The sequence below is a fragment of the Hyperolius riggenbachi genome, chromosome 3 (genome assembly GCF_040937935.1).
Source record: "Hyperolius riggenbachi isolate aHypRig1 chromosome 3, aHypRig1.pri, whole genome shotgun sequence".
In the NCBI taxonomy this organism is placed as follows: domain Eukaryota; kingdom Metazoa; phylum Chordata; class Amphibia; order Anura; family Hyperoliidae; genus Hyperolius; species Hyperolius riggenbachi.
Genome location: NC_090648.1, coordinates 172,489,962 through 172,517,267, shown reverse-complemented (window position 1 = coordinate 172,517,267; position 27,306 = coordinate 172,489,962). Strand labels below are relative to the sequence as shown.

General features: G+C 42.4%; 2 protein-coding genes across 4 annotated transcripts; one reads left to right on the top strand and one right to left on the bottom strand.

Annotated features, from left to right (window-relative positions):
- Positions 1 to 289: 289 nt before the first annotated feature.
- MFAP1 (microfibril associated protein 1) lies at positions 290 to 13,939 on the bottom strand. 2 transcript variants are annotated; one of them, XR_011030275.1, is made up of 10 exons: positions 13,733 to 13,939; positions 11,079 to 11,298; positions 10,841 to 10,979; positions 9,058 to 9,245; positions 7,077 to 7,185; positions 6,840 to 7,000; positions 5,518 to 5,677; positions 3,068 to 3,157; positions 1,455 to 2,303; positions 290 to 1,341 (listed from the first exon to the last, which is right to left on the bottom strand). XR_011030275.1 is itself a non-coding variant. In XM_068275272.1 (9 exons), exons 1-9 carry the CDS (start codon positions 13,809 to 13,811, stop codon positions 2,121 to 2,123), a joined length of 1,329 nt encoding a protein of 442 aa, XP_068131373.1. In that variant the 5' UTR covers positions 13,812 to 13,939; the 3' UTR covers positions 290 to 2,120. The 2 variants fall into 2 exon arrangements, 1 of the variants encoding a protein (XP_068131373.1); XM_068275272.1 differs by having other exon boundaries at positions 290 to 2,303.
- On the top strand, positions 13,923 to 27,306 carry LOC137563162 (large ribosomal subunit protein eL43). 2 transcript variants are annotated; one of them, XR_011030276.1, is made up of 5 exons: positions 13,923 to 13,998; positions 15,597 to 15,725; positions 15,818 to 15,900; positions 20,037 to 20,120; positions 27,165 to 27,306. XR_011030276.1 is itself a non-coding variant. In XM_068275273.1 (4 exons), the coding sequence occupies exons 1-4, from the start codon at positions 13,996 to 13,998 to the stop codon at positions 27,226 to 27,228; spliced, it is 279 nt and encodes a 92-aa protein (XP_068131374.1). In that variant the 5' UTR covers positions 13,923 to 13,995; the 3' UTR covers positions 27,229 to 27,306. The 2 variants fall into 2 exon arrangements, 1 of the variants encoding a protein (XP_068131374.1); XM_068275273.1 differs by lacking the exon at positions 20,037 to 20,120.

Genomic DNA, 27,306 nt, shown 5'->3' with positions numbered 1-27,306 from the left:
GGGATACTACATAGCAACAGAGGCTGGGCTGTATAGGCAGACCCAGCCTCTGTGTGCGGATATTCTTAGAACCCCACCTCAGGTTCTCTTTAAAACGGTACAATTTTAGTATTTATTCCCCTGCTTAAATTATGTACAACAGTGCATATTGCTTTGGATGATAAACCAAAGTCCGTGGGTGATGCTAGCGTAGAGAAGTATAGTCCATAACACAATAACCCTTTCTTGCAAGTCTTTAAAACTGATTATGTAGGATCAGTGTACTTTCTGTGAACTGCAGAACATGATAACCTGACATGTAAAAGACATTTATTACAACTGCTTTTTATAAAATTCTGAAAGAACATGTCTATACAAGGAAAACAAGCATAATTTACTGCGTACAGCCGTACACCAAACATGACCAAGGCATTGTTTCAAGTGTTTTGACAGGTCTAGAAATGTTCCCTATGTCCAGCCCCACAGAGTATTCTGACCAGGTTTCATGTGGATCTTTGATGGAGAACATCTACATTCTGCAGAAGGGCAGTACAGCGTAATGTTTGGCTGGTAACTGAACTAGACTCCAAAAAACTTGGCAAACAGAATATACTGTAGCTGCCTGCACATACCACTGTTCCTTTATTAGGACAACCAGGGATGAGATAATCACTAGTCTATGAGCTACTTTATTCCAGAGTTATCTCTACATAGGGACCTCAGCTGTCTACATCACCAGATGATCAAATTAGAAGTCTCCTGGCCAAGAGATAGTGAATCGCTATATATAACTATTCTTAAGGATTGTGATTTGTATTTTACTGACATTGGGGATTCAATTAATTAATTCCGAGTTCAAAACACTAAATCTTTTATAAAGTTGCTTGTTAAAGAGTCCAGATAGCTTAAAGTGAACCAGAGACAAACGCACCCTCATGTACTTTACCACATATTAGTGGGAACATTAGAGAAAACACCTACCCTGCTCTCTTTCATTCTTCACTGCTTAGCCTGCTTGTTATCAGCCCTGATAAAATCCCTGACTGAGCATTCAGTCTGGCTTTGCTCAGGAATCATTATAGCTGAGTCATTATAGCAGAGCCAGAAGGGGGCAGGCTTGAGCTTGAAAAGACATCAGAGAAGACAGACTCAGCTATGAAGATTCCTGAGCAAAGCCAGACTGAATGTTCAGTTGTGTATTTTATCAGGGCTGATAAGCAGGCTGAGCAGTAAAGAATGAAATAGAGCAGGTTATGTGTTTTCTCGAATGTTCCCATTGATATATATGGTAAATTACATGAGGATGCTTAGTCTCTGGTTCCCTTGAGCTTGCAGGAGTATGGAAGCTGCTATCTTCATAGCCTTTTTTTTTTTTCAACTTGGTTTTATTTTGGTTTATATATAAGAAGTACAAACAATGGCCCAGAAAACCTGGGAAAGGCAAATAATGCAGTACATTGTATCATCTTCATAGCCTTTTTAACCTCCCTGGTGTTCAATTTCCCCAGGATTTCTGTGCAAAAAGTGATCCAATTAAATTTCATAACCTTTTTTTCCCCCTGTAACTTGCCAAAATGTGTCAAACCAGGGTCTAGTATACAGTGCAGTTAAGTATTTACGTGTATGCGCTTCAATACTGTTCACAGCATGTTTTGTATTAACGTGCATAACCGTCAGTACCGCTAGTGAGGTTAAAATAAATTGTGACTGGCACAGAAATGGCTAAAGCCAAAAGATCAGGGAAAGCAGTCAGTGGCATTTAATTCCCTAACCCAGGAAAAGTACGCTAATGTGGAGTTCTGAGTATTAGAAGTACAGTATCAGCATGACAATTAAGGCACGTAGCAATTCTTTTACAAGGGAATAAAGTTGGCAGCTTCCATATCCATTTCACTACTGGTTCCCTTTAATACAGCATGCACAAAAATTAACTTATTGAAAGTCACCAGTTCCACTTACATAATGCATGAACTGACCAAACAGGCTCTAGGTTTAATAATAATTAAAAAAAAAAAAAAAGGGATGTACAGACCATTGTTAATATTTACACAATCCATCTTCATTGGCAAGGTCAGCTGTTGGCTACATGAATTAAGAAAATACTTATTTACAAAGAAAAGAAAAAGTCTGTGACTGATCCACTAATTGGTCTTTCTTTTCTTTACAGATGGTCTTTCAAACACGTCCCTTACACCTGCTGCCTTCTGCTTGAAGAACTTAGTGTTCTGGGCACTTTCCTGTCCCCAGGCAGAGTCAAATGACGTTGTGTCTTGATCAACCAAGTGAGTGTATTTCGTTCGACCAGAACGTCCAAAGTTTTTGACCTGCAGCAAATGGAAAAAATTATTACATAAGAAAAAGGAATGTGAAAGGATTTCTTTCTAAATACATTTCACAATAATACGGAATACTGGAAATGATCTAGGTAGTACACAGAGACAAGAGTATCATTGTTATTCACAAAGACCATGAGTAAAGGAGACCTCTGTTCCTATACAGGGGCTGCTTTCCAGCTAAAACAATTTATACTTATGATCTACATTGTGGGTTGTTCTTTTAAGGCAACAGCAGTTTATTCCTGAAGTTACAGTCTTGATCACATTTAAAAAAGATTGCAGGCTGTGAGACACACTGCTGCATGTGTCTACGTCTGAATGTAGTGTACTGGGCACACTAGTGCGCTTCTGTCAGCAATGTGTATCATTATATAACATTGATGTGTGGCTGAAAAGTGGACAGTAGCACTCTATTGTGTTCAGTCCCTTTAGAGTTTGTTTGTACTAAATACATTGCTAAGAGGTGAACACTGCTAGGCAACTGCCTAAATTGCTGAATGTCAATCTATTCACACCACAGACATAAAAAACTAGACCTGTCGGCAACAATTTGTGATGCTGTTACATGTGGTTCCCTTCAGTTATACAGGATGATGCCACATAGCTTCAGACTGGACAGTGTGAATAAGCACTGAATAAGCACTAAATATAATGGCTTCAAAACACCTGGGCAAATAATGTTTAAAAATAAATAAAACAGTTTGTATTCTTTGCACCAGCTTTGTGCTTGGGGTTGTGAATATTCTCTTTACCTGCATGACTTTAGGTAGGATAGTCTTATTAAAGTGATCTTCCAATGTGGGGGCACTGAAGTCTCTCTTATACACATCCTCATCTTCATCCTGGAGCAAAGAAAAAAAAAAGTTAGAACAATAATTATAAGGAGTTTTTATCTTATTATTTCTGTAGGTTCTTTTTGGATGCTAGATTATGAGCCCCTTCACGGGACAGTGAGTGATGGGAAATGTGTTATGTACAACACGTAAGCATGGCTGAGCGATATGGAATACTAAGGTGGCTAAAACAAGAGCAGATGCATCACTGCTGATTCAGACCAACTCTAGCTGACTGATCTCCAATCTTACTACCTACATAGTGGTAAAGCTTTTTGTTTGCACGTTAGTCCTGGATAGAAGGTGTTGGTTGTAATTTGACAAATTGAATTAGATATATATGTGGACTTTATGTAGGATTTATGGTCCAAAATGCTTTCTTTAATACATATAAGAGCAGTTGTACTGGCAAGGGTGATGCTACTGTACATGGACCAACACAATTTTGATATTTAAATAGAAATCTCAGTTTATCTCTGATTTGATAAGGCAGCCCAAAATTGCAGAAATATTACCCTTTTTAATTTGTGATGTAAGGCAACATCAGATGTTGGCAATCTACCTCTGAAGCCATGTTTTACAAGTAGATACCTTAATCACAGCAAACCTAATAATGGGGGCACGCTGCAAGCTCTCTCTACACACTGAAGAATATAATATAGCATCTCCAGGGTATAAGCTAGACAGGGAATTTCAAAGGAGTCATCAGGCAATCTAACAAATGTAAAACACGCATGTAACTAACACGCATGTAACTGCATGTAACTAACCTTTTTTGTAGCCTGATCGCGCCCTCCATTCCCCGTCCAAATGTATCAATTTCGTGCAGAAAGCCCCGGTCGGGGACCAGACCTCGGGCTACCCAGCGACCCGGAACTACTGTGGCAACGCAGGCGCTGTATAACTTTAGTAACTGCGGGACGCTGGCGCAGTGAGCTCCTAATGCGTACAGCCGTACATTCACGTATGGCTGTGCACGCGTAGTAGAGCGCTGGAGGAGGGTTTGAGCTTGCCTTTGTCACTCGCAAGCCAAACCCTCCGCTTCTGCCACCGCCCATCAGACACGCCCACTCCTCCCAGCACACTCTCACAGCCACCGCCTAGCCTGTATGCGCGCTCCCAGCACAAATCATCCATTTAGGAGTGGGCTGGGAGGAGTGGACGTGTTTGATGGGGGGGGGGGGGGGGGCAGAAGCAGAGGGTTTGGCTTTCAAGTGACGAAGGCAAGCTCAAACCCTCCTCCGGCGCTCTACTACACGTGCGCAGCAGTACGTGAACGTACGGAAGCATGCAATGCACAATAACTACCCCCTGCGTTCCAAGTACAGGAGCAGGGAAGTTTTAATATTTCACTAATATTATTACTTCCGGGGCACGAAATACAAACGGCCTGAATTGCGGAGCCGGTGAAGCCCTGTGGGGGGAGAAAGATCCAGCTCAGATTGGGCTACTGAACAGCGGCAGGTAGGCCATTTATATTGGAAAAACTTTGCTTGATAATTCCTTTAAGGTTTGTAAAGTGAAAGTAAAGGTATAAGATAATTCATTGTATGTGAAGCAGCAATAGTAAATAAGACTCTCGTGGAGTATCGTATTGTAATTTTCAATTTAAAGGAAACCTAAACTGAGAAGGGTATGGATTTTTCTTTTTAAAATACCAGTTGCCTGACTCTCCTGCTGAACCCCTTCAGGACCATAGGCTTACACCCCCCTAGTGACCAGACTATTTTTTTTTTTTTAAATTTAAGCCACTGCAGCTTTAAGGGCTCGCTGCAGGGCCGTACAATTCATCACACAAGTGATTCCACCACCCTTTTCTTCCCACCAACAGAGCTTTCTGTTGGTGGGCTCTGATCGATCCGTCAATGTTTGTTTATTTATTTGTATATTTATTTCTAAAAAATTTTTTAAATAAATATACTTATTTTTATTATTTGTTTCATCCCTTCCTTCCCCCGCCAGCCAATCAGCGTGATCGCCTGTCATAGGCATTAGCCTATGAGAGCCGATCGCTCCTGTGTCTCCCAGGGGGACAGCCGAGTAACACGGCTGTCACCAGTACATCGCTGCTGTAGATCCCAGCGATGTACAGTGTAAATAGATGGCGGTTTTGCCATCTAACAGTCTCCTAGCGGTGATCGCCACTGGTAGAATGAACTCTAGTGGGGATGCACGTGTATCTGTGAGCACAATCTCCTGCAAAACCCCACCCCAGGACTTGACGCCAATTAGGCGGTCCTGGGGCTGCCACCGTGTTCATGCCCATTAGCGTGACGTGGTCATTAGGTAGTTAAAGAATATATTTGCAAAAAGTGTCTCTGTGATGTGTTGCAAAGTCCTCCAAGCCTCATTGAAGGGTCATTTCTTACCATGAAGAAGGCTCCTCTGTGGTAGTACTTCTGCAGAAATTTGTATTTTCCTTTAAGTGCCTTATTGGTAATAATCTTGCCATTAGCACGAAGCTCTGCCCGGCGCTCCTCTTCCGTCATATTACGCATGCGATCAATCTCTGCCTTTTCTTTCTCCATGCTGTAACAAGAATATAGTAGAATTTAACATCTACAATGCTCCTATTCATTATGATCACTGTACTGCAAACTTTTACATAGGCAGAAAACCGTATCAGAGAAAGTCTGATAATAATGGCAACAAGTGTTTAGCAGAACATCCCACACAACAGTGAAGGGCACTGTGAAATTTAAGTGAGATGTGCTACAGGTTTTTTTTTGTTTTTCTTTTACATAGTATATACCCATAACTGAACTTCCAACAGGTTCTGGCTCCGATCTGAGCCAGAACTGGATATGTTGCTGTAGCTGATCACATTGTTTGTATAAGTCTATGGTAGGGGTATGGTTTATGAGTTGTGTGTGCACTTGTGGGTTGCTCCTGACGAAGCCTCATTCTAGGGGTGAAACATGTTGAGTGTATCTAGGTTTCTCTACCTAATCACCTAGTCTGTAGTGTCCCCACATTTTGCCTCTTTAATGATATTGTGGAATTGGCTTTACAAGCAATCGCCACGGCACACTCGTGATCCACTGATACAGTGAGGGCTTTAACATGTTACAGTCATTCTTTGTCCTGTGAACACCCGAGAGGCACAATGTCTAGGTGATTTCGGATTTATGTACAGAGAGGGGACACTTGTTGTCTATCAGCAACTATCACATTCTTTTGATGTGTATTTTAATGCATACCAACAAAAGTTTAAGTTTTAGATGCCTGTTATAGAACACAACTCGTTGATTTTTAAAGATACACTTTGGTTTAAGTATTAGTAATGAGGAACTGCAAATACCATTAACTACGTATCTGTATTAAGACTTGATGCCTTAAAGGGGAACTGAAGAAAGAGGTATATGGAGACTGTCATGTTTATTTCCTTTTAGACAATACTAGTTGCCTGGCTGCTCTGCTGATCCTCTGCCTCTAATACTATTAGCCATAGCCCCTGAACAAGCATGCAGCAGATCAGGTGTTTCAGTGGTTCAGACTTATAAGTCTGATCTGACAAGACTAGCTGCATGCTTGTTTCTGGTTTTATTCAGATACTACTGCAGAGAAATAGACCAGCAGGGCTGCCAGGCAACTGGTATTGATTAAAAGGAAATAAACATGACAGCCTCCATATACCTCTCTCTTCAGTTCCCCTTTAATGTTCAGTATGACAACAAAGAAGGTAACATACGCTTCTCTTTCTTCACGGTCACGTTTAATGCGCTTCAGTTCTCGAACCTTCCAGGCTTCATACTCTTCCTCATCATTTTCATCATCTGTATTCAGTGCCTCCAGGGCAGCCAAGGATCTCCTGTTCTCCTCCAGCTCTTTCTTTGTCTCCTCCTCTACAATCTGGAAGAGAATGGCACATGAAGGAATGGAGACATGGAACCACTGCTTCATACACTAATATATTTTCTGCCAGTACCTTTAATGTGTATTTGCGTCTCTCTTCTGCCATGCGTTTGGCTTCAGCCTCCAGCTCTTTCTGTTTGTGCGCTTCAGCTTCTCTTTCTTGAACGGTTACTCTGTCTTTCCTTGAGAAGCAGATACATAAATTACCCAATAAAAATGGTTGAAAATATCAATTTTTGTGAACAGTTATGTTAACAGTCTGTGTTTCTCAGATCTTAGTTTGAGGCATATCATAAAAAAGACAGCTGTTGCAACAGGTGTCTGAAGTCTGACAAATAGCAAACAACAGAGTTGCGCTGGCTGACTGATAAGAGTAATAGTATACTACCTTATATATGCTGATATCAGTGGACAGGACGCAGCAGCAGATTCATCCATATTACATGTGCAACCTACTGCCAACAAAGATCTGCCACCGCTCAAACAACACAAGTAGAAGGCAGATACTCAAGTAAGCTGCACTCCACAGCAGAAGTATGCACTGGGCTATTTGGTCTGGTTCATTCTTAAGACTTGTACACACACACACACACACACACACACAATGGTTTTCAGCCTAGGCAGCAGGTCAAAGCCAAATCTGCTGATAATCTAGCATGTCTACTCCAACCCCTATCAGTGCCTCAGCCCACTATCTGCCTGACGGATTATCTCACTACTCCATCCTGCACCACGTTGTCAACCCTTCTCCGCATTCTATAGCAACAGAACGAGTCAATAGCCCGGAAGCTACCAAAGTGTCTGCACAGCATTGGCTCTGTCGGGTAACAGTCCTTGTAGTTATGTATGACACTTTTCACTCAAAGTTTGTGGTGTGTTCAGTAAATGTCAACAACCACCAAATGGACCGCCCTTACAAACTACTTAGTAAACAAAACAACAGAACTACAAAATGTAGTAGAGGGGGAGGGGGGGGGGGAGAATTGTGCTACCCTCTTGCATTCTCCACAATACTGCAAAGCCCAGATACATCGTGTAAGTGCTGCCTGTAGGAGTATCAATCAACCCCTGAGAGCAGTATCAAAAACAGTTTCCAGGTACTCAAACTCCTTGGGTAAGCTATCTTATCTGGTTATTCATCATTTCAAGTTACAAATGCCTACTAATGAAAACAGCAGTGAAAACCTGACTAGCACTTTCCCTTGCAATTCTAAAAAGCAGCTCTCTTGATCTTGGTGAAGGTATAATAAACCACTTTAAGAAGATCCTACCCCGGCTACCATATAGCTCACTATAATACACAGAACTAGTCAGGAAAAATGTAAAGAAACATCAAAAATCAGGGCGAGACAGTAAAAAAACAAAAACAAAAAAAAAAACAACTCAAGATCAACCTTTAGGCTGGATTTATACTATGCGATTTGCATGACGCACACGTGATAATGTGTGTGTACTGTGACAGACACTGCGTGCATTATAACACGTTTCAAAGCCTGGTCAAGGTCTATGCAACGTGCACGTATTCACACAAGTTATACAATAGCTCACTGCATGCAGGCACCCGCATCCGCAGAGATGTAAACGTACCAATAGTATCATATGGGCAATGAGTTAGCATGCAGAATTATTCTGCAATTATACTTAATGGATATGCATTAGAGTGGGCGTCACTCCATTTAGACTTGGGAAATGCACATTATAAGACTGCTGGCTATACTGACGGGAGTGTGGAATCACTTTTATGTTTATATTACCCACAATACAACAGATATATTGTGTAAATGCAGCCTTAAGCCTAGGCCCTAGACCATTTCCTGCAGTGCTTCCCAAATGCTGCAGATTGGAAAAGCACTGCAACAGTGGAAGCCTATGAGAGGAGTTCCACTGCAGTGTTGCGATTGCCAAAGTGCTGTATGCAGGATTTGGGGAGTGATTGCATTAAATGGCTGCAGGGCGATTCGCAGTACTTCAGGATTCAGAAATCACAAATGATTTCTGAATCGGAACCAGCCGTTAGCCTTTTGTAGTTTGTAGAATTAACCTGCTGAACTTACTTTCTAATAAATACTGGTTTGAGTCTTGGTTCCATTTCATCTTCACTGTCAGTATATTCCTCATATTCTGACTCAGACTCTGACTCCTCCCCCGATTTCCATTCATCCTCTACCTCCATCACCTCCATCTCATCAGTCTTCTTTTCCTGAGCTTTCTGCCGCATCATGCAACGCCGACGTTCAATTTCCTAAAAAAACAAAACAAAACTGCACACGTGAATAGGGTAAATCAGGGTCATAAATTTGCTACTACATGAAGAATTATTGATTTTACAGAACACAGACAATCTTCGCACAGAGTTGTCTGCCCAGCACACATACCTACACTGCAATATTAGAGTGAGAATCTAGTGCAACATCATGTTAAACGGATCATCAAAGGTAGAGATAAGGTGCAACAAAACCTTGCGCAATTAACCATATGTAACCTGTATATATTTTTCTACACTAACTTGCTACAGTTCTAGACAACAAGAAGTCACCACAAAAAGCAGCAATCTTTTTAGGCTTCATCTTAAAGGACATCTGATGTGAAAAATTGTTGAGCAAAACAATTGTATCTATCTTCCGTCTCCTAAAAATGACTTTTTTAGATATCCCTAAATATTTCATATTTAAATCTAGTTTTTAAGTTTTTACTGTTTCATTGTCTCAGCTCAAGACACTTTCATTGAAGCATGCCAGAGCTTAAATCTATGAATTATTGACCCTTTTTATATATTTTCTGCTCTCAAAAGCCATTTACTGACAGAAAAATGTTTTATGGCTATAATTAGAGATAAGGTGCAACGAAACCCCGAGCAATTAACCATATGTAACCTGTATGGATTTTTCTAAACTAACTTGCTACTGTGCTAGCCAATAAGAAGTCACCACAAAAAGCAGCAATCTTTTTAGGCTTCATCTTAACCACCTGAGCGGTCTGGACGAGCTGAGCTCGTCCAACACCGCCGGAGGTCGCCGCTCAGGCCCTGCTGGGCCGATTTTAATCAAATAAAAAGCAGCACACGCAGCCGGCACTTTGCCAGCCGCGTGTGCTGCCTGATCGCCGCCGCTCTGCGGCGATTCGCCGCGAGCAGCGGCGAAAGAGGGCCCCCCTAGCCGCCTGAGCCCTGCGCAGCCGGAACAAAAAGTTCCGGCCAGCGCTAAGGGCTGGATCGGAGGCGGCTGACGTCAGGACGTCGGCTGACGTCGATGACGTCACTCCGCTCGTCGCTATGGCGACGATATAAGCAAAACAAGGAAGGCCGCTCATTGCGGCCTTCCTTGTTTATTCTGGGCGCCGGAGGCGATCGGAAGATCGCCTCCGGAGCGCCCTCTAGTGGGCTTTCATGCAGCCAACTTTCAGTTGGCTGCATGAAATAGTTTTTTTTTTATTTGAAAAAAACCCTCCCGCAGCCACCCTGGCGATTTAATCAGAACGCCAGGGTGGTGTCATGTACAATGTAAATACAGATGATGGGAAGAGAGTATATAAAAGGACCAAATGCATTTACGTGGTGTGGGAATATGACAATTATGACAATTATGTGTATAAAGAAGTACAGACCTAAAACAATTCTGATACATAGCACGGCTGCCACGCATTTATTAATTCAATCTCTTGTTTTGTAAAAAAAAAAAGTGTGCCTCAATATATTTTAGTATTCGTGCTGTAAAAGAAGCAGTCTTGTGTGGTACAAGATAGGATTCTATATGATGCTTTAGAATGTAGCTGGCGGTACAAAGTTCACAAGATGGCCCAAATAAGGCAGGGAATGTAAAACACATGACTTGTGCTCACCTCATCATCCACCTCCTCTTCCTCCTCCTCACTCGTGTCCTCTCGCTCTCGGTCTACACGCCAGTCTTCAGCAGGTTCAGATTCCGGCTCACTTTCTCCCACCACCTCCGGCTCTACTATCTTACGGTGCCTGGCCAACCTATGGAGAACAAATGTTAAGTATTTCACTGACTTTTTTTTTTGTCGATTTTGTCTGCAATGGCATCCTGCTTTAAACTGTTTGTATTGAATCCATTACCTCTCCTCCACATCTTCATTCATACGGTTCTGTAACCGGCGTAGACGAGGATCACTTGTGCTTTCCTCTGCTGGTTCCTCAACTTCAACCTCCTGTTCCTTCCCTTTCTTAACAAACTGGAACTCCTCATCTTCTTCATCAGAAGATTCCATAGGAGCATAGTCAGGTCTTTTACCAGAGACATATCTCTTCACCTTCACCTTTTCCATCGAGATTTCACCTTAAACAAAAATTGTGAGAGCATAAGTTGAGTGAATATTACAAGCAGAATTTACTGCTGCTATCTCCTAAATCACTAGGCCATATAACACAGACCACAGCCTTCCCTAAAAAAAAAAAAAAATATGACACGAGTCTACTTGTACAAGATTTACATATAGCACATCAAACGTAAGGTAGCCCTAGCCGATAGATTAAGTATCACTATAATGATCTTTGGCCATAATTTTTTAATCCACTCTTCAGATCTCCCTGTTTTGGGTGTCTCATGCATATTTTAAACAAATTGACTCAATCGTTTTTAGCTTCCAAAGAAGGTTATTTCACCTACTGCTCTCTGACAATAATTCCTTTATTGATCTGCAGAAGATTTTGGCTAGGACACGGGAATACATACATAAACCACATTTTTTGTAGAGGGCAAATTTAAAGATTTTAGTCTGTTGACCGATGAATTTTAGATGCCAAGACATTCTCTGTTCCAGTATTTCCACTTAAAGCGGACCCAAACTCTTGCACAGCACACAGTAAAAAGTCTTTATTTCACATATAGTTGCTGAAGAAATTCACTTTTCTGTGTTTCCTCCAGCCCTCCGTAAGCTATGGGCTCCCTTGCAATCCTTCTGATCCCCTTCATTCTCCCACAGTGGAGTCAGCGATCAAGCTCAATTGTGCTGGTCACAGCCATGTGTACCACGATCCAATTGCTGGAAGGGTTACAGTCTTCGCGGACTGCGCAGTCGCAGAAAGCTTCCGGCCAAGGGAACATGATCGGATGTGAGTGTGGCTAGGACCGAGCATGTGCAGCGCAACATGACTTAAATATTTACTGGAGCCGACTGTGGGACAACGGAGCAGCCTGGGAGGATGGCAAGGGAGCCCACGGCCTTTAAGCACCTGGAGGAAGCCCCAGGTAAGTACAGTAGAATCTCGTTATAGTAAACCTCTGGATAAAGTAAACTCATTGCTCTGGTCCCATCAAATATATCTGGATAAATATACAATGTATGACCAATACTGATATAGTAAACTTTTGATATAGTAAACTACTTTTACTGGTCCCTTTGAATTTACTATAATATACTGTATAATGCATTTCTTTCTTTGATCTCAGGTCTCCTTTAAGACATGCAATCAAGGCCAGATTTGGTATCCTGAATCTCCAATCCTCACCTATAGATTCTACCCATCTACAAAATAACAAGCACAAACAGATCTCTATCTTTTATAACATTTGAATGAAACAGACAAGTGGAGATAAATATAGTATTGCACCTTTCATAAGGCAAGATAGTCTACTAGACCTCGCACATCTAGAGGAAAGAATCCCGAAATGCATATCTTAGAAGTGTTATTAGTGCCTGTGATAAGTTTATTCAACCCAAATGTTTGTTTAGGTATGCCTGGAGAATGTAAGTGTAATGAGCATAAGAAACTAGGCACTAGTCTACTTGAGGGGACCCAGCAGGAAGCATCATAGGGAAATTCCTCCAACATGATTGGGTGGAAGGCACCCTCTCCAACCGCTAACTTACCAATAAACTGTAATCCATGCCCACACTATACAGCCAATCACAATGCTTCATGCTGTAGAGGGTGCTGTGATTAGAGAACAGTTCCCTGAGAGTTTTCCTTCTGGGTTCCCTAAAGTAGACTAGCACTGGAAACTGTTCATTAGATCCCTATTTTTCTATGTCTTCTGATGAAATGGAAACAACCACAAGTCTCCACTAGAACGGACTGGCGGAACATACCAATGTATAAGCTTAGGGCCATCCCAACAAATGTGATAAAAACTGGAACAGATTTGAGTCCCATGATACAGTAATCCCTAATCTTGATAATGAATCCAGGCCAACAGATATTCTCCTTTATATTTTACATTTTGTTGTAACTTCATCAACAGTAGGGTTGTTTGAGAGTTGTCACTGAAATAGGGCTCTATCTCCAACTTCTTCTCAAATAAAAACTGTACAATTGTGAAAGTTATGTCATTCATCCCATATGCGGGTCTACTGACTTCTATTACAGGAACAGGAAGTGGGGGTGAAGGGGGGAGATCTTCCAAACTGGGTCCAAGACAAAAATAAAAATCTGACAGATTATCTGACCACTACTTTATATCCAAAATGGAAAAGGTGTTTTGCCTGACAATTTCCAAGTCAAGAAATGGGGACACGGTCTATGCAAGGTTAAAATACGTTATACCCAGTGACTGCCTGGGATTTAGCGCTGCACAAAATTAACAGCTGTGTATAAATCATCATGCAACAATTATTGTACAATTGGCCCCTTACACAAGATGACATTTCAGCTTTGCACTGGATAGTACTTAGCAAGCCTGTATTTTCCGCAATAATGCATGTATAAAGTATTAGGGCCTGTCAGCGGCAGCAGCCTCGGGTAGACGTAGCTTGGAGTAGCCGGGTCCTCACCTTTCTCATTGCGGACAGGCACGGCTCCGGCCGTGGACTGGATGGGCGGCTGCTTGCTGAGCGCGTTGGAAGACGCCATGGCTCCGGTACCGGCTCAGCACCGACACAATTCTATTACAGAAACCGAAAAAAACTTGGAGGACCTAGAAAGCCCTAGACGTAGATGGAAGGGTTCTCCTCTCTATGGTAACTTCCTGTTGCGCGTACTGTAAGTGGCGCATGCGCAGAGAGCTCCTCCCTTTCCGCTCGGGTCCTGGAGAAAGATGGTGAGAGTTTTGATCTTCTCCGCGGTGGTTTTTACAATCCCCTGCAATCCTTCCCCGGGAAATGCCCCGCTCTGTCTCTGATATGTGTGTCCGGCTCCCCGGGGTCGTATCGTACAGCTGGGGTCTGTATTAGTGCAGTGAGTGAGGGGAGATTATGATCCGTACATGGATATGGATGGACTGTGGCTCAGGCTGCAGGAATATACCGGACTGGGAGAGTCGCTGCTGGCCTCATCACTTATTTTGTGAACAGCGACGAGTTTATTCTGTAGAAACTCCGAGATTTGCAGAGCTTCTATTGCTACTGAGAATTGTACATATAAACACATTGTGTTTGTCTGAGAGCTTTGTGAGAAACAGCCCTAGAAGATGTAATGTATCACAGGAGTGTGTGTTCAGATTCTGTTCCCTAAAAGCAAGTAGGCTTATATAGATTAAATGTCAAACCTTGAGCGTTCAAAGCAACATACAGCATAATACATCCATCCTTTAAAACTGCCCCTAACTGACATGTATAACTAAAAACTAGAAAATGAACAGTATTTCTCCATTGGGGACATTTTCCCACACTTTATATCCCTAGGGATACTGTGGCTTTAAAAATCTTGAAGGCTTACATATTTAGGTACTTTTCTGTTAGCCAGGCGCATCCGATAGGTGGCGCTAATTACATTAATAGTCACATAACAAAAGTGTAATGTAACCGATTCTATTGTTTTTTTTTTACTGGCTGTCTCGCTGCAGCCAAATGTATTGTCAAAAGTAATTTAATTAAATTAAGCCGGTGGCAATGTAACAGATGAAGCCGCCAGCTTCGGCGCACTCTCCTCCCCCTTGCCTCTCTCCTATACAATACTGGCAGCCGGGGACATGCGTGTCCCCCCAGAGTCGTTCATTGCGGCAGGGAATCCTGCCATTCATTCCTGCAGAGCAATGTCTGCAGCCTCCCCGCTCTGCTTTCCCTGGCGAGACGAACGACTCGTGGGGACACGCCTGTCACCCGGCTGCCATTGTTCTATAGGAGAGAAGCAGGGGAGGAGGCGGAGCCAAAGCCGGCGGCTTCATCTGTTACATTGCCGCAGGCTCAATTTAATTAAATTAACTCACTTTTGATAATACATTTGGCCGGATTCCCATGGGCTGATCCAGAACTTTGGGGCAAATCAGATCCTATTACCAGGGGGAATGCCTATTACCAGAGGCGACCGGCCTTGGTTAGTCTCTGCATGGTTCCGGATCAGCCCAAGAAAGCTACAAGAAGCAGGTTTCCTGTGGGCTGAATCAGAACTTTAGGGCAGATCAGATTCTATTACCAGGGAACTGCCTATTGCTAGGTGACCAGCTTTGCAATGCTGGTTAGTCCCTGCAGAGTATTGGATCCTCCAAGGAAGATAAGACTCACATTGTATTGCAAAGGGAATATTACAACCAGACAACATCTCTACAGGCCTTTATAAAAACTCATGAATACATAAAAAAAATTGTTTTTACATGGGAGTTTGGCTTTTAACTCTTGAGAAAGTGTGAAGTTTCATCATGAAAGTATTTGTACTTGTATGCATCATTTTCTATATTGTTTTTTTATTTTTTCCATTCAGGCCAAACGAACCAAGAAGGTCGGCATTGTGGGTAAATATGGGACCCGTTATGGTGCTTCCCTGAGGAAGATGGTTAAGAAAATTGAAATTAGCCAACATGCTAAGTACACATGCTCCTTCTGTGGCAAGGTAATGCCTGCTTGTTGGTTGAACTTAAAAGTAAGACGTTTGCTGTAATCTGTATAGTACTTTGGGAATTAACAAGATTACTTTTTCCTCAGACCAAAATGAAGAGGAAGGCTGTTGGAATCTGGCACTGCGGTTCTTGCATGAAAATTGTGGCTGGTGGAGCCTGGACTTACAAGTAAGTAATATTGAAAAAGATTGACATCATTTTTTATTTTATGAATGGAGATTTGAAGTAGGTCCTATTTCTTAAAGGGGTTATTTCGCGAAAAAAAGTAGGCAGTTAAAAAATGTGACAGATGACAGGTTTTGGGCCAGTCTATCTTTTTAAGGGGGATTCTCAGGGCTTTCGTTTTCAACGGCATTTCCTGAACAACAGTTGCAAAATCTAACTGACATAATAGTGTGCAAGTGATTAGGGAGGCCGGCTGGTATCTTGCTATTTTGGCAGTTAAACTGCTGTTCAGGAAATGCTGTTGAAAACAAAGAAAGCCCTGAGAATCCCCCATGAGGAGATGGACTGGCCCAAAACCTGTCATCTGTCACATTTTTTAACTGCCTACTTTTTTCGCGAAAGAACCCCTTTAAAGCTGCAAATCCCAGACCTCTTCAGCACACAAATTGCGATGCAAAACCACTGCTTATTGAAATCAATAGGCTGCATCCAAATTGCATGTAGGCAAGAAAAAGAATGCATACAGGTTTCACTGTATACTTCCGAATGCCCATAGCTGTGCATGACACGGCATAGGGATACAAATGCAAATTTTCATCAGCACAGGTGCCGCATCTGTTCTGGTAGCCGAGTATGCCTGCAATGACGACCATTGAATCGTAGCACAGTGACAAGTGTGATTGTGAATCGGTTAGCATATGGAAGTGGTAAAATCAAAATTGGATGTGTGTACGTACCCTTATGCTTGACCTCAAATCTTGGATAGGTTGTAGTAAAACTGCACCCAAACTATTCGGCCACTCGCAATGGATCTGAGGTGAACTTTTACACATTGCATAATTGTGTTCCTTTCCTATTGTTTATAGGGCATTCCTCAAGCCAAATATTTTTTTTTTAATACTCTAATTCTCTAAAAACTAAATAAACCACGCCCACAGGGTTTCAGAGAGTCTTGGCAGTAGCAAGGGCTCATAGGAGCTCAGTCTGGGCAGGAGGAGGAGGTGTTACTAGCCATTGATTTCAGAGGGAGGAGGGGGGATTCGTTTTTTTTTTCACAGGCGGATGGCTCAAGATACAGATAAGCCTGCTTCTATGTAATGTTTACAAACAACATGGCTGCTGTCATTGTATCTCAGGAAGAAATAATAATTTTCTATTAAAGCTGTTTGCAGCTAGATTTGCTGTGCAAACTATCTAAACTTTAAATCCGATATATAGACAAGTTACTTGTTATAGTTAGTTTTTCATCTCTGATCCGCTTTAAATAAGAATTGTCGCGAAAATCTTAAAACTCCTACAAATAAGTACATTTCTCCCAGAGGAAAATGAGCCATAATTTACTTTCTCCTATGTTGCTGTCACTTACAGTAGAAATGTGACATTATCAACAGGTTTTGGACTAGCCCATCTTCTTCTAGGGGGGTTCTCAGGGTTTTCTTTATTTTTAAAAGCATTTAGTGAATGGCAGTTGCTCCGTCCAACTGCCAAAATAGTGTGCAGGGAGGCTGGCCAGCATCTTTGTATTAATTATTTTCAGAGAATGGCCTCAATTCACTACTCTTAAAGAGAACCCGAGGTGGGTTTGAAGAATATTATCTGCATGCAGAGGCTGGATCTGCCTATACAGCTCAGCCTCTGTTGCTATCCCAAACCCCCCTAAGGTCCCCCTGCACTCTGCAATCCCTCATAAATCACAGCCACGCTGCTGACAAACAGCTTGTCAGAGCTGGCTGTGTTTATCTCTATAGTGTCAGTCTGCTGCTCTCCCTGCCTCCTGCAGAACTCTAGTCCCCGCCTGCATCCCTTCCCTCCCTGCTGATTGGAGGGAAGGGACGGGGGCAGGGACCGGAGCTATGCAGGAGGCGGGGGGAGCAGCTGAGACTGACACTACAGATGTAAACACAGCCTCACAGCGCGGCTGTGATTTATGAGGGATTGCAGAGTGCAGGGGGACCTTAGTGGGGTTTGGGATAGCAACAGAGGCTGGGCTGTATAGGCAGATCCAGCCTCTGTATGCAGATAACATTCTTTAAACACACCTCGGGTTCTCTTTAACGCCTGTCTTTAATAACTCTTCTGAGCTGTTTTGCAGTTATCACAATTGTATCACCATGGTGATAACTGTAAAACAGCTCAGAAGAGTTTTATTAAAGACAGGAGTTAAAGAGAAACTCCAACCTAGAATTGAACTTTATCCCAATCAGTAGCTGATACCCCCTTTTACATGAGAAATATAATGCTTTTCACAAACAGACCATCAGGGGGCGCTGTATGACTGATTTTGTGCTGAAACCCCTCCCACAAGAAGCTCTGAGTACCGCGGTACTCTGGGCAAACTGCCACAATGTAACAATGTTCACAGACAGGAATTAGCTGTTTACAGCTCTCTAACAGCCAAAACAGCTAGGAGCAGCTACATAACCTGCCCACAGTAAAAATGTCACCATGTAATACATGTCAGAATGTGAATCTGGGAGAGGAAAGATTTTACAATGAGCAAACACTGACTAAATCATTTATCCATAATTATGGTAAAAAATGAAGCACTTCTTTTTACTACATTATTTTCACTGGAGTTCCTCTTTAAGGTTAGTGAATTGAGGCCATTGTCTTTATAAAGAATAAAGACCATGCTGGGAATCCCCTATGAAGAGATGGGCTAGCCCAAAACCTGTCTGTAATGTCACATTTCTACTACCTACTGTAAGTGACAGCAACATAGGAGAAAGTAAATTATGGCTCATTTTACTCTGGGAGAAATGTACTTATTTGTAGGAGTTTTAAGATTTTCGCGACAGTTCCTCTTTAATGATTTCAGCCGCCCGGACGTGATCATCACGCCCAGGCAGCTGCTCTGCTGCAGTGGCACGCTGTTTCCCGGTAGCCCTGAACAGCACGGGGGATCAGTGAACGGCCTCTTAATCAGAGGCCGCAGTTTTTCTGAGAAAAAAAAAAAGTTCTTCGTCCGCCTTGTGCTTCCGGGAAGCTAGTTAAAACTACATCTACATACATTTTTGAAGACAATTTAGACACGACATTAAAAATTAACTGGTTTTTTTTCCCAACAAAAATTACCCAAATTAATTTTTTTATGGAAAAATAGTGATGAACGCAAAACTGAGAAAATGCACCTTTATTCCAAATAAAATATTGGTGCCATACATTGTGATAGGGACAAACTTAAATGGTGTAATAACCGAGACAAATAGGCAAATAAAACACATAGGTTTTCATTATGGTAGCATGTATTATTTTAAAGCTATAGCTATAATGGCCGAAAACTGACAAATTATTTTTTTCCATTTTTGGTACTTATCCGTTAGCTGGGTGCATCTGGCAGGTGGCGCTGTTTTTACTCATTCCAATGATAATTACTTCACGTAACAAAACTGTGAATGAAACGCCGCGGGTGGCGCTAATTGCTTTCCTAGTTATAACAATGTGTATTAAAAAAGTGATTTAATTAAATGAGAAATAAGCCGGCGGCAATGTAACAGATCAAGCCGCCGGCTTAGTGTCTCGCTCTCCTCCCCCCTTGCCCTCTCTAGTATAGAACACTGGCAGCCCTGGGGGGGGGACCCCCAGAGTCGTTTGTCGCAATAAAACAGGCAGGATTCCCTGCCGCGACAAACGACTCTGGGGGACACGCATGCCTCCCCCCCCCCCCCCCCCCCCCCCCCCCCCCCCCCCCCCCCCCCCAAGGGCTCTATAGAAGAGAGGGCAAGGGGGGAGGAAGAGCGAGACACTAAGCCGGCGCTTGATCTGTTACATTGCCGCCGGCTTATTTCTCAGTTAATTAAATCACTTTTTTTAATACACATATTGTTATCATAACTAGGAATGCAATTAGCTCCACCCGCGGCGTTAACATTCAGTTTTGTTACGTGAAGCAATTATCATTGGAATTAGCAACAGCGACACCTGCCGGATGCGCCCGGCTAATGGATAAGTACCTCATTTTTTTTCTTAAAATTTCTGTTAAAATGCATTTATACAAAAAATATAATTCTTAGCAAAATGTACCACCCAAAATTAGTGGCTGAAAAAATTACATATAGAATAATACATTTTGATAAGTAGTGATAAAGTTATTAGCGGGCTGAAATGGATAACACAAACACTTATTTCCTGCTGTACAGGGTGCTGTGATTGGAGAACTTTTTCCCATGAGGTTTCCTGCTGGGTCCCCTAAACCAGACTGGCATCCAAAATTCTAGGCAGTAGTAAGCCAGCTCCTCTGACAACTACATCTGCATACTTATAACACTGTTGTTGATAGTCACTGACTGTGCAGCATGGATTTGATATATCTGTCTTGCCTGTATGGCCAGTTAAGCTTTTCCTGCTGAAAGCCTGTAATGCCTGGTACACATCATGCAATTTCCTGGCAGATTTCGTGTGGAATCAATAATTTCCGATAGGTCTGATCTGATTTCCAAACATTTTTCTGATCGATTTTCCTATTACTGTACAAAATCGATCAGAAAAATCAGTGGAAATTAGACTGGACCTGTCGGAAATCATTGATTCAACTCGAACTCTGATGGGAAATCACATGGCGCGTACCAGGTAAAATCTTTACTATGCCTTATTAATAAGATTAAAGCTTGACGTTGAAAGTATATCCTGGTACACACATCCAGTCTTGAGTGGCCAATTTTACTACTTCAATGTAGTATGAGGTCGAACAGATTTTGAATATTATGAACTGGTTGTATAAGTCAGCTCTTGTACTGTATGGAAATGGTAAAACTGGCCAGTCAAGATTGGATGTATGTATAAACCTAGAGTATAAAGTTGAAAATTGAAATGATTCTTGTGAAAAACAAAAAACACAGGAAGACCGGGAGCCCGATCTGGTGTATTATCAAAGGGACACCAGGATATGTGTATAAAAACAGAGATATACTCACAAAATTGGGTTGCTATAGAAAGCAACCACCTTTCTCGCATGTGAGGAAGTACCATCCGCACTCGGCCTTGCTTCTGATAGTAGGTTAGGTTGCAGCTCCAAGTAAAGTTGGTCACTTGGAATCCTTCCAAGTGTACACTCCCCTATACAGGGGTGGCAAAGACTCAGGAGATATAGGAGGCGCCCGTAGACATATATCAGCAGTAGGTAATATGTTAGTATGATATAGGAAGGAAGGTTCTCGTGTTCCTACCTTTATAGTAGTGAATCTCACACGTAAGGTAGTAGTAAATACTACTACTACTACGAGATAGTGACACTAATTCTAAGGCACACCCACAGACCTGATGAAGCGGCTGTAGCCGAGAAACGCGTTGTCATTTGTGCCCCAATAAAATTTAAGAAGTATTTACTACTACCTTACGTGTGAGATTCACTACTATAAGGTAGGAACACGAGAACCTTCCTTCCTATATCATACTAACATATTACCTACTGCTGATATGTCTAAGGGCGCCTCCTATTTTTCCTGAAAATTGAAATGAGTACCACTGGGGCAGATTTATCAAAACCAATGCAAGGAGAATTGGACTAAATCTGGTGTAAAAAATGGAACAGTCGCTTGGAGCGACTAGCCAGAACATTTAATTTGTACATATCCATTTTTGTACCAGTTCCGCTTCAGGTTTCCTTGCTCTGGCATTGATAAATCTGCCCTGGTTTTTTTTTTTTTTTTTATGCTTTTTGTGCAATTAAAACAAACCATCACATTAGAGTTTTTTATAATGGTTTGGTATTGGGGGAGGGGAAATATCCTCATTACTTAAAGGGTGCTGCTCCTCTGGCCGCCAGCCCTTACGAGATAGGCTATCTTTCCACTCAACCGGCAGCTTTGTCATGGGTTATATTTACTGTTTGATCAAAGTCCCTATTGAATGCTACATAATGCATAGTGAAACATTAGACTGCTTTGGTGTATAGGACAAGGGTAGACAAATATGGAATTTAGAAGCCATACGAACAATGTTGGCAACCAGCTCCTTTAACAGTAGTTAGAAAGTAAAGTTAGGAACCAGCTGTAAACTTTAAAGTGTACCAGAGACAAATAGTGTGTCAGGATTCCATACTTACCTGGTGCTTCCTCCAGTCCCCCTTCAGGCTGTTTGGTCCTATGCTGTCTGAAGGGGCTGGAGGATAGCCCCAGGTACACTATTCCTCTCGGGTATCCCTTAAGGCAATCTGACTCCTAGGGTTTTCATGGGCCTTGTAAAGTAGTACAGCATGCAATTCAAAGGCTCCTGCCTGCATGCTGCGATTCCATGTGTTTTTTTTTTTATATCGGTTTTTACACCCGATGCCGATTTAATAGTTACTGCATGCTGCGTTTTTTTCCTCAGTTTTTCTGTTGATTGCATTCAGGGAAAATCGGAATAGCAAAACAGATTTGCAGTCTTATACCGTTAAATGTCTTCCATAGTGCCCCATTGTCAAGCTTTCTTCCCTCCCATTCTGTACTACTAGCTAGGAACTTTTGAGATAATACTAAGCATGGTGTTATTGAAGATGAGCATCTCTATAGGCATACTTGCCTGTTGCTGTAAATTTCAGCTGATTTGTGTGTAAAATTTGGTTTCTGATGAGCCTGTGCAGTTAAGCCAAATTGCCTTAGTGTTCGCTTCAGCGTGCATGCTGATTCCGGTGCAGGGAAGGGCCTTTCCCAGCTTGTACACACTTGCAAGAGATTTCTGGCATTTTGTGATGCTTTGCAGTTCCAGCAGAGTTCTCGGGTAATTTTGAAGTGTGTTCTCAACAAGTGCTTGGTTAATGTATTTTAATGGGATGGATCACACCAGAGTGATGTAATTTTCTCCCAAACGTGGGTCCTGCAGCATCTCTGGACTTTTCTTCAGGGCTGTGGTCGGTCCAAAAATACTCCCGACTCCTCAGTTTAGGATTCCACCGACTCCACGACTCCGACTCCTCTAATTTGCATATTGCAATTTTGTTGATTAAAAGTATGTAACATGAAATTCGTCTCAACTGCCAACGCTTAGGAATTTTACAAGACAACTGAAGTGAGAAGCATATGTAGACTACTATATTTATTCCCTTTAGACTAAAACTAGTCCTTGGTAAGAGTACTTGTAAAAGGTACAGGCCAGAACAAAGAACATCTATCAGGCCCTAGGCAATGTAAGTGTGGGTACATGTAAGAATGATGTGCAGGTACTCTGCATGGAATGAGGAGATTGTAAACAGACAACACCTCGGTGTTCAATGTGCACAGCATTCTCAGTGGATTCCCTGCAGCTCTGTGGGGAGTGCATATGTAGAGTATAGTACTACTGTGTAACAAAGTAAACCTGAGACAGATGAAATTAAAGTTTTATACATACCTGGGGCTTCCTCCAGCCGCCTTCAGGATAATCAGTCCCTTGTTGTCCTCCTCCACCAGCCAGTCAGGCGTAGGTGCGCATGCACACACTTCACCGCCAGGAGCATACTACACCTGTGCAGCACTATTGCGCAGGTGCAGTATGTTCCTGGCTGTGGGAGCGGCATGCGGCCGGACTGCGCTGACTGGCTGAATTACCAGGACTCATAGCAGAAGATCCGGGTGGTGGAGGACAGCGAGGGATTGATTAGCCTGAAGGGGGCTGGAGGAAGCCCCAGGTATGTATAAAACTTTACTTTTCATCCGTCTCAGTTACCCTTTAATTTGTAGTCACCAAACCAAATTTTAATAACATATCAAATTATTTGATTTCATCAGCAAAGGGAGTGCATACATTTGCATAAATCAGCATCAATGCGGAATTATTTCCATCTCGTTGACCATCTCTATTAGTGACACAGCTACAAATCAGGCTTTATTCTTACAGCATAGATGTTATTTAGTATATTTAAGAGATTCCTGTGTACACATCATATATAGTCACAATCAGATATGTATATCTGGCCTTAAAAATACGGGGACTGCTTTATTGAAGCAGCACAAGTAACTAATTTTGATTGGTTTATTTCATTTTTGTGGACAAAGCACAGCTATTACTGTATATATACACATTATTTTTAATGACTTATCTGAGAAATAGAACATTTTATCATATTTTCTATTTTAATTACAGTTACAAATTCATTAGGAGTCGGAGTCGGTGCATTTTTTCCCGACTCCGACTCCAGGCACCCAAAATTGCACGACTCCGACTCCACAGCCCTGCTTTTCTTAGACGATTTAGCCTCAATGTTAAGTATAGGAAAGTCGCTCTGGAAAGAGCTAGAACAGAGCGATTTTCCAATCGTTTTTGTTACAGAAGCTGTTCAGTTCCAGCTCTACTGTAACAAAAATAAAACACTACACCAAACTGCTCCAAACATTGCTAGGTACATGCCTAGAATCGCTCTGAAACCTCACTTCAAAAAGCACTGAGCATTTGCGATTGCACTTGTGCTTTTTGGTGTGCACTGGCCCTCAGTCACACTGAGATTCCCTAGAAACTAGGCTCTCAGCACATGGTATGCATACTGCAGGGGGGGTACTTTAAAATCCTGAAGTTTTGAGTGAAAAACAAAACGCACAACCAGCTTGAATATGTTTGTTTTAGAAAAGGCATGTTTGTAAAACAATTCTAGATTTTTTAGCTGAGGAGTGCTTCAGGCAATCCACATCAAAAAGTAGTTGGCAAACACAATCTTTCATAAAGTAATACATGCTATAAAGATGTTAAAGAGAACCCGAGGTGTGTTTAAAGAATGTTATCTGCATACAGAGGCTGGATCTGCCTATACAGCCCAGCCTCTGTTGCTATCCCAAACCCCACTAAGGTCCCCCTGCACTCTGCAATCCCTCATAAATCACAGCCATGCTGTGAGGCTGTGTTTACATCTGTAGTGTCAGTCTCAGCTGCTCTATATGTACATTAGGGTCTGCACACCCATATAAATAGACCATCAAACTATATAGACCAATGCATAATCACGCAGGGTGCAATGTTATAAAAATACATGAATATTACATAAAAGAACATGCACACCAGACAAAAGATGCTTTTAAATGCAATGCTTATTATTGAAATAGAAAACTTGTACATAAACCCAGATAAACGGGCAGGATACAAACATATACATATTAGCACAATTTTAACTGAACAATGAGCAATGACACAATGTTACAATATCCTGACAAACACAGAGATGGAGGAAAGTCAGAATTTACCCAACAGCAGCGCTGTTTCGAGGCAATTTGAGCCTCTTGATCACGGGCAATAAAAGTCCAAACAGGCAAACAGCAGATAGGCAACAGATGCGATCATGCAGGGCGGCATCTTTTGTCTGGTGTGCATGTTCTTTTATGTAATAGTCTCAGCTGCTCCCCCACCTCCTGCATAGCTCCAGTCCCTGCCCCTGTCCCTTCCCTCCAATCAGCAGGGAGGGAAGGGATGCAGGCGGGGACTGGAGTTCTGCAGGAGGCGGGGAGAGCAGCAGACTGACACTATAGAGATACACAGCCAGCTCTGACAAGCTGTTTGTCAGCAGCGTGGCTGTGATTTATGAGGGATTTCAGAGTGCAGGGGGACCTTAGGGGGGTTTGGGATAGCAACAGAGGCTGGGCTGTATAGGCAGATCCAGCCTCTGTATGCAGATAATATTCTTCAAACCCACCTCGGGTTCTCTTTAAAGGGAACCTAAACTGAGGATATGGATTTTTCCTTTTAAAATAATACCAGTTGCCTGAATCGTCTGCTGATCCTGTGTCTCTAATACTTTTAGCCACAGCCCCTCAACAAGCATGCAGATCAGGTGCTCTGACTGAAGTCAGACTGGATTAGCTGCATACTCGTTTCAGGGTGTGATTCGGCCACTACTGCAGCCACAGAGATCAGCTTGACTGCCAGGCAACTGGTATTGTTTAAAAGGAAACATCTATATCACTCTCAGTTAAGGTTTCCTTTAACCACCCTGGCGTTCTGATTAAATCGCCAGGGTGGCTGCGGGAGGGTTTTTTTTAAATTAAAAAAAAACTATTTCATGCAGCCAACTGAAAGTTGGCTGCATGAAAGCCCACTAGAGGGCGCTCCGGAGGCGATCTTCCGATCGCCTCCGGCGGCCCTCCGTGTTTCGCTTCCCTCGTCGCCATGGCGACGAGCGGAGTGACGTCATGGACGTCAGCCGCCTCCGATCCAGCCCTTAGCGCTGGCCGGAACTGTTTGTTCCGGCTACGCTGGGCTCGGGCGGCTGGGGGGACCCTCTTTCGCCGCTGCACGCGGCGGATCGCCGCGCTGCAGCGGCGATCAGGCAGCACACGCGGCTGGCAAAGTGCCGGCTGCGTGTGCTGCTTTTTATTTGGTGGAAATCGGCCCAGCAGGGCCTGAGCGGCAGCCTCTGGCGGTGTTGGACGAGCTGAGCTCGTCCAGACCGCTCAGCAGGTTAAGGAATGCTGCCCTATTACACTGGGAAGGAAGAATATAGAGGTACCTCACAGGCTGACATAGGGAGGACTATTTGTAGGTGTCATAGACTTGAGGTGTTTTTTTGGGGTGGGGGAAGAGGGTGGCCGTGGGTTGGCAAAGGAAAGTAGTAATGGGGTTTTCCTTTTGACTGTAGAATTGTAGGGCTATATACAACCATAAGTAAGGCTGCACAGGATTGCTAAGCAGTTCATATATGTATTTAGCAGCTTGCTCAGAATTTGTGAAGCTAGCTATGTGCTTTATTCTGCGGGAGCCTTATATGGATAATTTTACCCCTCATGTAGATGAGAAATATAGGGAATAAACTGTGCCCTTATACTACATAGTTGCTTTTGGAATTGTTTTGCTAGGAATCAGGACTGTATAAAATGTTTCATGTTGTGTTTTCAACATGCATACAATTCAATTGTATTTTATAATTTATTTTTTTGTGTGTGTGCTAGAAACTGTATTCAGAATCTTTGTATTAGAAATGCTATTATGAGGAATAGGCTGCAATCCTTGTTTTGCAGATTAACTTTAAAGACTGTCCCTGAACTAGGAGGGGGTAGTTCTATTAGCACAAATGGGTTCTAAGTGATGAAGTGAGTTGCTGACCAAAATGAGAAAAGCTTCTGATATCTGTTGTTGTTGTGCTGCTGTACTCCAGACCCAATGACTGCTCTCCCTTTCCCATCTGTGCAACAAAAGATGTTCTTCTGAAAAACTAATTCTCAGTAGTGCTCAAAAGGCAATTATGGTGTCCTCATTTACTTCAGCACTAAAATATAATTAGCCTTTGCCTGTAAGATTGCTCTCTTTATCCTTGTGCTCCATGTAAGCATAAAGGGGAGCATCGTTGAACAGTTTATTGCATTTGACTGAATCTATTTCTGTTATTTCAGCACCACTTCTGCTGTCACAGTGAAATCTGCCATCAGAAGACTGAAGGAACTGAAAGACCAGTAGATCAACTGTCCTTCTGTAAATCTGTCCTTGTGTTTTGCTGGACTGTTCTTTAATAAAGGATGTCTTGTAAAATAGAAA

Bases quoted from the DNA above. Each gene is read 5' to 3' on its own strand.
- MFAP1 (XM_068275272.1), bottom strand. From the start codon at position 13,811: ATGGCGTCTTCCAACGCGCTCAGCAAGCAGCCGCCCATCCAGTCCACG. The intron at 7,001-7,076 runs GTACTGGCAGAA...ATTCTCTTCCAG, and splicing joins GACGCAAATACACATTAAAG to ATTGTAGAGGAGGAGACAAA. The intron at 2,304-3,067 runs GTAAAGAGAATA...CATTTGCTGCAG, and splicing joins TCCTACCTAAAGTCATGCAG to GTCAAAAACTTTGGACGTTC.
- LOC137563162 (XM_068275273.1), top strand. The intron at 15,726-15,817 runs GTAATGCCTGCT...CTTTTTCCTCAG, and splicing joins CATGCTCCTTCTGTGGCAAG to ACCAAAATGAAGAGGAAGGC. The intron at 15,901-27,164 runs GTAAGTAATATT...CTGTTATTTCAG, and splicing joins GGTGGAGCCTGGACTTACAA to CACCACTTCTGCTGTCACAG.